This window comes from Oncorhynchus mykiss, chromosome 8, assembly GCF_013265735.2.
Source record: "Oncorhynchus mykiss isolate Arlee chromosome 8, USDA_OmykA_1.1, whole genome shotgun sequence".
Taxonomy (NCBI): Eukaryota; Metazoa; Chordata; class Actinopteri; order Salmoniformes; family Salmonidae; genus Oncorhynchus; species Oncorhynchus mykiss.
In genome coordinates, this window is record NC_048572.1 from 48512302 (window position 1) to 48524475 (window position 12174).

Consider the following 12174-nt stretch of genomic DNA (forward strand, 5'->3'; position numbering starts at 1 on the left):
TAGGCAACGCTGGGAAAGGCATGTGCTACTGCAGGGGTTCCCAACATCAGCCCTCAACTATCTGTGTGTTACTGTAGTTTTTCACCAATTCACTTCAATCTATGGGTGGCCTCTTAGTCATCATGCTTCATTTAAACATCCTTGACGCAATTGTATGAATGAGTGTGCACTAGGAGATGCCAAGGCATTGGAATGAAAATCTGTATATAAAAAAAAAAAAACATGAGAACTGAATTCAGTTTGTCCTCTACTGTTCCACCCTCCAACCCCTCTCATGGGTAAACTGGGTATTTTGACCCTCTGGGGTAAAAAGACAACGTGACTGAAAGGAGTCAAGAGTTAAGCTGCCAATGAACTCTGGGCCCTTATCTTGGATTCTTTAGGCATAACAAAACATTGTGTTGACATGTTTCTATGGCGCTCGGATGCTTCCAGCAACTACAAGGTGCCACTGAGTCATCACATTTCTGTGCCTTCGACGCTGCTACCACCAAATCTTCTCTAACATAGGATTTGTGTCTACGACGTGTTGACATGACTCAAGGCTTTTCTGGCAGGGCTTTTCAGTGCTGGTGATGACTGATCTCATGACTAAGAGCAGTCCTAGGTTTTTCTTAAACCGTGTTTTTACACCTGGGTGATTCTCATGACGCATCAGCAAAAATCTAAAATAATTCTGAGGACTAAGATGTCTAGTTTTAGGCAAAGTGTCTTATTTCAAATACATTTCACATTTGCCAGAATTGTATATTTTCACCTCATTACCGAAATGCGTCCGGATTAAATTCAGGTTATTAAACTATTTTACTTTCGAAAAACCTAACATAATAAAACAATATATGTCGCTGTAGTTTGTCCATAAATCATAAAGGTATACAAGTTGATGTTTAGATAAAAATATATTTATTACATAAAACAGTGTCTCATTACGTAACACTTTTTCAAGTTCCTGTAAAGTTTTATTCCCCCATGACGCATCATCTAGAGTAGTCATTAGAAGAGCACAAATTAAAAGCAAATAAATTAACCTGTGTCTTCAGAATTAGGTTCTTATTTTCAAACACCCATTTACCCCACTTGGCCTTCTCAATACCAAAATGTCTAAGAAGCTCGAATGAGGGAAAAAGTCAGATTTAAATTTGATCCTAATTTTATTTTTATTTTTTTTAAATTAAAATTAAATGTCAGTTATGTTTAACAAAGTCATTTTCATTAGGGGAGAAAGTTTAAAATATTTTAAATTGATTTGTTAATTTTTTGGACTGTTGCAGTAATGAGAATTGTGGAAATTGTGGTAAAATGCATGATATGATCAAAAAATTATAATAATTCTAAAATAGATAAGTACAGATCCTAATCTCAGTGATCCAAGAGGAAATGTAGTAAAAAATTTATTCAGAATTTGAGTCATGTGTCAGTTTCGTGAGAATGACCCGCCTATAGGATGTGTCCAATTACACATGACGCAGTGTTAGCTCTCAACTAGGTATTGTTCAGTCCTTTTTTCCACATCAAAGCTCAGTGAGCATACATACACCTCAATGTATCTACTACGCCGAGTCAGATGAAACTTAAAATTTCAACTTACTGCCCAAAGCAGCAACACAACACAGAAACAGGCACCGGATGTACTACACGACACCCTAACATACACAAGTGTTCCCACAGAGCCCTCCTAGGACAACATCAATCTAAATGTATACAGCGTCAGAAATAAACATTATCAAGGGAATTAAGCTGCTGTTCTCAACCTTCTTTCAAACTAAATGGCCTAAACTGGGAAACACTGAACATGCCATGAGAGTAGGGTTGTGTAGCTTACACCACACACACAGGTTTTGTTCTCCCTCCCTAATGCGTCGTATGAAATGACTCACGCAGCCCAGCAAAGCATTCGGAGGGAGGCTGGACCTACCAGCAGGCGCTGGTGTAGCCTCTTGGTCCTCCGCAGGGTGCCCATGATGCGGCGGCCCATCTTTTTGGCGTACCACACCGAGTTGAGCATGCTGTTGCTTGCTGCCACTGCTGCTGCTGCTGTGTGTAGGTGCTGTGTCGACGCTGCTAACGCTGTTGCAGGCTTAGGGGTGGTGGTGGTTGGAGGGGAGAGGACAGGACAGGAAGAAGGTGGGAGGGGGGGCTTCACTCCAGCTTCACTCTAGCTCGTGTCATCCGCCCTACCCTCCCCCTCTCACTCACAAACACAACGGAGGCTGCAGAGGCAGCGTCGGTGGGTGCTGGAGAAAGCAAGAGTTGGATTCTTGACCGAGGTCGCAATAGGACGGACGAATGGACTTCACCTTTTTACCCCACAGATGAGAGGGTCTGAGGGAGTCCAGAGGAACTTAGAGGCTGCTTATCGCTTTCACTCGCTCTTTAACGGGCACTTAAGTCTGCGCAGTCGTCCAAATTAGAAAGCAGGCTCTGGACGTGACGGGAGAACCAAATCACCCTCTTGGGGCGGATTAACCTGTGGTGAAGGAGAGAGCAGCATGTTCATCTGATGAGGAGACGAGTGTCTGTCCTGGTGCACAGAGAATGTCAGACTGGTGCAGGGGATGGGAGACGGCGAGAGAGAAAGGGGTGTGTGTGTGTGTGTGTGTGTGTGAGTGAGAGAGAGAGTGAGCTAGAAAGATAGCTGTGTCCAAATCTTCATCTCTGAAATACTGCTTTATTAACCACTTCTTCCCCTCAAGCTTTCTTCTCTCTTCAATTCACTCCCTCTCTTCAGTCTCCCACCCGCCCTCACAATTTCAACGGGTTAGTGCTTGGTCAGATCCAGATGTGTTTGATGTCGTTTTCGTCCTTCTGTTCACATTCTAAAAATTAGTCAGCAGGGGAAGCTCACATTCGGATAACGCTGACTTAACGCTCCAGTGATGGACCGGGTAGAGGGGGGAGGGAAATGGGTTGGCAGTATTGAGCCCAGCATTCCACCACAAGGGGAGCAGAATGCTCTGGAGTTCTCAGGAGTCTCATCCAAGAAAGCATTAACGTCTATAGTCTCGATTCTAGAAGTCCTCACCACATTGCCAACGCTTACAGTGGCTTATTGCAATAGCGCTAGACATTGATGTGCATGGGTTTTCTTTTGGCATTGTTTCGTATTTGGCTCACATAACCCTGGTGTGAAATGGAAAGTATGTGCAACAGTCACTACAGCATAGTGAAGAAATGCAAACTAATACATATTTTCTTTGGTGATAGTGTTTTTACTAATAACAAATTACTGAGTTCACTTTGGATATCACTGAATGCCGAATGAATACAGACATTCATTCAGCACATGTACTGACTGGGTTGTAAATCTCAGGGGTGGGATGGGACCCGTACTAGGTCTATCCCACTTTCCTGCTGTAATAGAAAGCCTCACTAAATATGTCCTTTTCATAGGTTAAGCACTCCCCCCCCTGCCTTTTTTTGCTCATCCAAGGACCTCCATTTTCTTGTCAGTTTTTCCTTTGGTCCGCATCGGCATTCATCTCTTGCGTTGCCATGGCGCTGCTTGAGCTAGAGAGGGAGGGATGTAGAGGGAGAGAAACATACAGTACTCCCTTTTCTACTCTCCTCCGCTGTGCCATCACTTTTTCCCTGCTTTCAGTGTCTTTCCGGGACAAGCAATTCCATTCATTTCTGTTATCAGTAGCGAAGATAGCGGCAACTGACGTCACTGATGGGGAAAGGGCAGCTCACGGTAATGCCATTGATGAATTGTGAGAGAACAATAGAGCGAGGGATGGGAAATTGCATTGCCAAGGTTTCTCTACGTATAGCCACCTGCTGTCATTACAGTCCTCATTATCAACGTACAAGCATACGTGCACACACGTTTATTGGGTATCGGCTAAAGGGATGTATGGCCAATAGACAAATCTGAATATCTATTCAAGAGAACGGAGGTTCATCATATTTTCTAATGCCATAAAAAACTTGCAAAATATATTCAATGATCTACAGTACCAGTCAAAAGTTACTCATTCAACATTTTTTCTTAATATTTTACTATTTTCTACATTGTAGAATAGTGAAGACATCAAAACTATGAAACAATACATATGGAATCATGTAGTAACCAAAAAAGTTACTACATGATTTCAAATGCTGAGCACTTGCTGGCTGCTTTTCCTTCACTCTGCTGTCCAACTCACCCCAAACCATCTCAAATTGGGTTGAGGTCAGGTGATTGTGGAGGCCAGGTCATCTGATGCAGCACTCCATCCCTCTCCTGCTTGGTTAAATAGCCCTTACACAGCCTGGAGGTGTGTTGGGTCATTGTCCTGTTGAAAAACAAATAATAGTCCCATATCGTATCGCTGCAGAATGCTGTGGTAGCAATACTGGTTAAGTGTGCCTTGAATTCTTAATAAATAACTGGCAACATCACCAGCAAAGCACACCCACACCACCTTCTCCATGCTTCACGGTGGGAACACATGCAGATATAATCCATTCACCTACTATGCGTCTCAAAAGGATTTAGCTGATGGAACCAAGAATCTCAAATTTGGACTCATCAGACCAAAGGACAGATTTCACAGAGGACAGATTTCCACCGGTCTAATGTCACATGCTTGTGTTTCTTGGCCCAAGCAAGTCTCTTCTTATTATTGGTGTCCTTTAGTAGTATTTCTTTGCAGCAATTCGACCATGAAGGCCTGATTCACGCAGTCTCCTCTAAACAGTTGATGTTGAGATGTGTCTGTTACTTGAACTCTGTGAAGCATTTATTTGGGCTGCAATTTCTGAGGCTGATAACTTGTCCTCTGCAGCAAAGGTAACTCTGGGTTTTCCGTTCCTGTGGCGGTCCTCATGAGAGCCAGTTTCATCATAGCGCTTGATGGTTTTTGTGACTGCACTTGAAGACACTTTAAAAGTTCTTGAAATGTTCCGTATTGACTGTCTTCATGTCTTAAAGTAATGAGCCTACTAGATGAGCTAAATAACTTCTATGCTCGCTTTGAAGCAAGCAACACTGAAGCACGCATGAGAGAATCAGCTGTTCCGGATGACTGTGTGATCACACTCTCCGTAACTCATGTGAATAAGACCTTTAAACAGGTCAACATTCACAAGGCCGTAGGGCCAGACGGATTATCAGGACGTGAACTGTCTGTAGCCATGAAGTGCTTTGAAAGGCTGGTCATGGGTCACATCAACACCATTATCCCAGAAACCCTAGACCCACTTGAATTTGCATAACGCCCCAACAGGTCCACAGATGATGCAATATCTATTGCACTCCACACTGCTCTTTCCCACCTGGACAAATGCAACACCTATGTGAGAATGCTATTCAACACCATAGTGCCCTCAAAGCTCATCACTAAGCTAAGGACCCTGGGTCTAAACACCTCCCTCTACAACAGGATTCTGGACTTCCTGACGGGCCGCCCCCAGGTGGTAAGTGTATGTAACACATCTGCCCCTCAAGGGTGCGTGCTCAGTCCCCTCCTGTACTCCCTGTTCACTCATGATTGCATGGCCAGGCACGACTTCAACACCATCATTAAGTTTTCCGACGACACAACAGTGGTAGGCCTGAACACCGACAACAACGAGACAGTGTATAGGGAGGAGGTGAGAGACTTGATTTTACGATGGACTGTCATTTCTCTTTCGTTATTTGAGCTGTTACCATAATATGGATTTGGTATTTTACCAAATAGGGCTATTTTCTGTATACCACCCCTACCTTGTCACAGCACAATTGATTGGCTCAAACGCATTGAGGTAAGAAATTCAACAAATGAACATATAAGGCACACCTGTTCATTGAAATGCATTCCAGGTCATGAAGCTGGTTGAGAGAATGCCAAGAGTGTGCAAAGCTGTCAAGGCAAAGGGTGACTACTTTGAAGAACCTCACTTTTTTGGTTACTACATGATTCCATGTGTGTTATTTCATAGTTTTGATGTTTTCACTATTATTCCACAATGTATAAAATAGTCCAAATAAAGAAAAACCCTGTTTTTTTTGACTGGTACTGTATGTGCCATGTCTCTGTATTACAGTGCCTTGCGAAAGTATTCGGCCCCCTTGAACTTTGCGACCTTTTGCCACATTTCAGGCTTCAAACATAAAGATATAAAACTATTTTTTTTGTGAAGAATCAACAAGTGGGACACAATCATGAAGTGGAACGACATTTATTGGATATTTCAAACTTTTTTAACATATCAAAAACTGAAAAATTGGGCGTGCAAAATTATTCAGCCCCCTTAAGTTAATACTTTGTAGCGCCACCTTTTGCTGCGATTACAGCTGTAAGTCGCTTGGGGTATGTGTCTATCAGTTTTGCACATCGAGAGACTGAAATTTTCCCATTCCTCCAACCAAAACAGCTCGAGCTTAGTGAGGTTGGATGGAGAGCATTTGTGAACAGCAGTTTTCAGTTCTTTCCACAGATTCTCGATTGGATTCAGGTCTGGACTTTGACTTGGCCATTCTAACACTTGGATATGTTTATTTTTGAACCATTCCATTGTAGATTTTGCTTTATGTTTTGGATCATTGTCTTGTTGGAAGACAAATCTCCGTCCCAGTCTCAGGTCTTTTGCAGACTCCATCAGGTTTTCTTCCAGAATGGTCCTGTATTTGGCTCCATCCATCTTCCCATCAATTTTAACCATCTTCCCTGTCCCTACTGAAGAAAAGCAGGCCCAAACCATGATGCTGCCACCACCATGTTTGACAGTGGGGATGGTGTGTTCAGAGTGATGAGCTGTGTTGCTTTTACGCCAAACATAACGTTTTGCATTGTTGCCAAAAAGTTCAATTTTGGTTTCATCTGACCAGAGCACCTTCTTCCACATGTTTGGTGTGTCTCCCAGGTGGCTTGTGGCAAACTTTAAACAACACTTTTTATGGATATCTTTAAGAAATGGCTTTCTTCTTGCCACTCTTCCATAAAGGCCAGATTTGTGCAATATATGACTGATTGTTGTCCTATGGACAGAGTCTCCCACCTCAGCTGTAGATCTCTGCAGTTCATCCAGAGTGATCATGGGCCTCTTGGCTGCATCTCTGATCAGTCTTCTCCTTGTATGAGCTGAAAGTTTAGAGGGACGGCCAGGTCTTGGTAGATTTGCAGTGGTCTGATACTCCTTCCATTTCAATATTATCTTTTGCACAGTGCTCCTTTGGATGTTTAAAGCTTGGGAAATCTTTTTGTATCCAAATCCGGCTTTAAACTTCTTCACAACAGTATCTCGGACCTGCCTGGTGTGTTCCTTGTTCTTCATGATGCTCTCTGCGCTTTTGACGGACCTCTGAGACTATCACAGTGCAGGTGCATTTATACGGAGACTTGATTACACACAGGTGGATTGTATTTATCATCATTAGTCATTTAGGTCAACATTGGATCATTCAGAGATCCTCACTGAACTTCTGGAGAGAGTTTGCTGCACTGAAAGTAAAGGGGCTGAATAATTTTGCACGCCCAATTTTTCAGTTTTTGATTTGTTAAAAAAGTTTGAAATATCCAATAAATGTCGTTCTACTTCATGATTGTGTCCCACTTGTTGTTGATTCTTCACAAAAAAAATACAGTTTTATATCTTTATGTTTGAAGCCTGAAATGTGGCAAAAGGTCGCAAAGTTCAAGGGGCCGAATACTTTCGCAAGGCACTGTATATGGTGGGCTTGTGTAAAAAGGATGTGAGCAGAGGATACATCTATCTTGCTTGGCAGTCGATTTACCACTTGTACATTTCATCCACTCACCTACGAAGTTCAAATCACCTCTCATTTCATGATAAGCGGAGAAAACTGTAGCCTAAATTGCAACCGTCTGAAAAGCTCATTCTAAGGGGAAGATCAGAATAATTTTTATCTCACATGGATTAATAAAGTATTATTTCTCAAATAAATGTTCAAGTGTCAGCGAATGTGGGGTAAACATAGCCAAAATAGGCAGCTGTTTTCGTCAGGGTCAGGAGGATGCATTCTATTTTCACACCATGCGCCATCTTTTGACAATTGAGATAATGAAACATATCAATCAAGGAATCCGACAGGAAAAGACTGAGGTCACAAAACCATGCGTATGCCTGCGCAGACATTAGCAAAGCCCAGAAGATTATATGGCATGAGCATGATTGCTCAGCTTCAGTACAAAGAGCATTGTTTGCCATTTTATCTGAAAATGTCTCTTAATAGGAGAACAGCCATGCTCTACTTAAAGCAAAGGTGTACAGATGTTGGTCTGGGAAGCTCATTCACAGTATGGAGTCAGCCATCTTGAGTTGCAACACATAAACAGCCTCTCGATGTTGGTGATCGGCAACTTTGTCCAGTCAAAAGACAAAATGATTGTGTAAAAAAATCTGCCATACTAATAAAAGGCGAATTAGCTCAACGCCAACCGCAACTCATAGCCCTACCTCAAAAGTCAGCAGAGCATCTAAGGGTGAAGCTGGGAGAAGGTGGGTTACCTGGAATGGCGCCTGGCTTGTGTGGTAGGAGGTTGAGGAGGAGCAGGTGGGAAGGAGGGACGCCTCGTGGCTTTGGGAGTATGGGGCGGGGGCCAAGGGGGGAGGGAGCTCCTGCTGTCCTAAAGTGGACGGCCCGTCAAAGATGCATTCCAGAGAAGCTACCTACAGAGGGAGGTATGGGCACGGAACTCAAAGGGTTACCATACAGTACAATAAAAGGACAAAAGAGAAAGCAAGAGGGGATGGAAAGGGTGGGGGGGGGGGCAATACATAAAAATAAACTGCAGAGTGAAATGAGGAGATGTGAGGAGAAAGAAAATATAAGACATAGAAGAGAAGGTAAGAAAAGGGGAAGTAAGGGAAAATAATATGATGGGTTGTCTGCGTATACAGAGCACCTAGCATAGCAGTGTCATATAGAGCTACTGTGTCTGCAGTATCTTGTAGTGGACTGCCAATATCTAGCAACTGATTCATACAGTGCATTTGGAAAGTATTCAGACACCTTCACTTTCCCACTTTGTTACAGCCTTATTCTACAATAGATTAAATTGTTTTTTCCCTCAGTCTACACACAATACCCCATAATGACAAAGCGAAAACAGGTTTAGACATTTTTGCTAATGTATTAAAAACCAGCGGTCTAAGGCACTGCATCACAACGCTAAAGGCATCACTACAGACCTTGGTTTGATCCCGGGCTGTATCACAACTGGCCGTGATCAGAAGTCCCATAGGGCGGTGCACAATTGGCCCAGCGACGTCCGGGTTAGGGGAAGGCTTGGCCAGGGTAAGTAGTCATTGTAAAATAAGATTTTGCTCTTAAACTGACTTGTATAGTTAAATAAAGGATCAATTAAAAAAAAATAATAATATATATAGTATTCAGACCCTTTGCTATGAGACTCAAAATTGCTCAGTTGCGTCCTTTTTCCATCATCCTTGAGATTTTTCTACAACTTGGAGTCCACCTGTGGTAAATTAAATTGATTGGACATGATTTGGAAAGCACACACCTGTCTATATAAAAAGGTCCAACAGTTGACGGCGCATGTCAGAACAAAAACTCTAACCCGGAAGCTTACAAGAAATCCTGCTAACCCTTGTGACGAACCATCAAACAGACAAAGTGTCAATACAGGGCTAAGATTGAATCATACTACACCGGCTCCGACACTTATGTGGCAGGGCTTGCAAACTATTGCAGACTCCAAAGGGAAGCACAGCCGCGAGCTGCCCAGTGACACGAGCCTACCAGACGAGATAAATGACTTTATGCTCGCTTCGAGGCAAGCAACACTTGAGGCATGCATGAGAGCATCAGCTGTTCCGGACGACTGTGTGATTAAGCTCTCCATAGCCGACGTGAGTAAGACCTTTAAACAGGTCAACATACACAAGACTGCGGGGCCAGACGGATTACCAGGATGTGCGCTCCGGGCATGTGCTGACCAACTGGTAGGTGTCTTCACTGACATTTTCAACATGTCCCTGATTGAGTTTGTAATACCAACATGTTTCAAGCAGACCACCAAGAACACAAAGGCTACCAGCCTAAATGACTACAGACCCGTAGTACTCAAGTCCGTAACCAGGAAGTGCTTTGAAAGGTTGGTAATGGCTCACAACACCATTATCCCAGAAACCCTAGACCCACTCCAATTTGCATACCGCCCAAAAAGATCCACAGATGATGCAATCTCTATTGCACTCCACACTGCCCTTTCCCACCTGGACAAAAGGAACACTTAAGTGAGAATGCTATTCATTGACTACAGCTCAACATTAAACACCATAGTAAACTCAAAGCTCATCACTAAGCTAAGGATCCTGGGACTAAACACCTCCCTCTGCAACTGGATCCTGGACTTCCTGACGGGCCGCCCCCAGGGGGTGAGGGTAGGTAGCAACATATCTTCCACGCTGTTCCTCAACACCGGAGCTCCACAGGTGGACCGAGCACACCCCCATTCTCATCGATGGGGCTGTAGTGGTGTCCACATCAACAACAAACTAGAAATGGTCCAAACATACCAATACAGTCGTGAAGAGGGCATGACAAAGCCTATTCCCCCTCAGGAAACTAAAAAGATTTGGCATGGGTCCTCAAATCCTCAAACGGTTTTACAGCTGCAACATCGAGAGCATCCTGATTGGTTGCATCACTGCCTGGTACGGCAATTGCTCGTCCTCTGACCGCAAGACACTACAGAGGATAGTGCGTACGGCCCAGTACATCACTGGGGCTAAGCTGCCTGCCATCCAGGACCTCTACATCAGGCGGTGTCAGAGGAAGGCCCTAAAAATTGTCAAAGACCCCAGCCACAGACTGTTCTCTATACTACCGCATGGCAAGCGGTACCGGAGTGCCAAGTCTAGGAGTTTTTACCCCTATGCCATAAGACTCTTGAACAGGTAATCAAATGGCTACCCGGACTATTTGCATTGTGTGCCCCCCAACTCCTCTTTTTACACTGCTGCTACTCTCTGTTTATCATATATGCATAGTCACTTTAACTATACATTCATGTACATACTACCTCAATTGGGCCGATCAACCTGTGCTCCCGCACATTGTCTAACCGGGCTTTCTGCAGTGTGTCCCGCCATCCGCCAACCCCTCTTTTACGCTACTGCTACTCTCTGTACATTAAATAAGCATAGTCACTTTAACCATATCTACATGTACATACTACCTCAATCAGCCTGACCAACCGGTGTCTGTATGTAGCCTCGCTACTGTATATAGCCTGTCTTTTTACTGTTGTTTTATTTCTTTACTTACCTATTGTTCACCTAACACCTTTTTTGCACTATTGGTTAGAGCCTGTAAGTAAGCATTTCACTTTAAGGTCTACACCTGTTGTATTCAGCGCACGTGACAAAAACTTGGATTTGATTTCGAAGGAATTGTCCGTAGAGCTCCGAAACAGGAATGTGTCGAGCCACAGATCTGGGGAAGCATCCTAAAGAACACAGCGGCCTCAATGATTATTAAATGGAAGAAATGTGGAACCACCAACACTTTTCCTAGAGCTGGCTGCCCGGCCAAACTGAGGAATTGGGGGAGAAGGGATTGTCAGGGAGGTGACCAAGAGCTCCAGAGATGGGAGAAACTTCCAGAAGGACAACCATCTCTAGTAGAGTGGCCAGACACAGAAGCCACATCACAGCCCACTTGGAAGTTTGCCAAAAGCACCTAATAGACTCTCAGACCACGAGAAACAAGATTTTGTGGTTTGATGAAACCAAAATGTAACTTGTTGGCCTGAAATCCAAGCATGTCTGGGGGAAACATGCACCACTCATCACCTGAGCAATACCATCCTTACGGTGAAGCATGCTGTGGGGATGTTTTTCAGCAGCAGGGACTGGGAGACTAGTCAGGATTGATGCAAAGATGAACAGTTTAAAGTACAGAGGTCCTTGAAGGTGGACCTTCAGACTGCGGCGAAGGTCCACCTTCCAACAGGACAACGACCCTAAGCAGACAGCCAAGAATGCAGGAGTGGCTTCGGGACAGGTTTCTGAATGTCATTGAGTGGGCCAGCCAGAGCCCGGACATGAGCTTGAGAGGATCTGCAGAGAAGAATGGGAGAAACTCCCCAAATACAGGTGTGCCAAGCTTGTAGCGTCATACCCAAGAAGACTTGAGGCTGAAATTGCTGCCAAAGGTGCTTCAACAAAGTACTGAGTAAAGAGTCTGAATACTTATGTAAATGTGATACGTTTTTAATTGTT

At 43.8% G+C, this 12174-nt stretch overlaps 1 protein-coding gene across 26 annotated transcripts in view; it reads right to left on the reverse strand.

The window, feature by feature from the left end:
• dlg1l (discs, large (Drosophila) homolog 1, like) overlaps positions 1 to 12174 on the reverse strand; it is a 260585-nt gene that overhangs the window by 156298 nt on the left and 92113 nt on the right. For 11 of the 26 annotated variants that reach the window (XM_021612710.2, XM_021612715.2, XM_021612716.2 and 8 more), the window contains exon 5: positions 8434 to 8595. The exons of 14 other annotated variants lie outside the window; for them this stretch is intronic. In XM_021612710.2, coding sequence (XP_021468385.2) covers positions 8434 to 8595 — 162 coding nt within the window. Of the gene's footprint in view, positions 1 to 1915; positions 2995 to 8433; positions 8596 to 12174 lie in introns of those variants that run through there. One more of the 26 variants, XM_021612729.2, reaches the window with a different exon arrangement.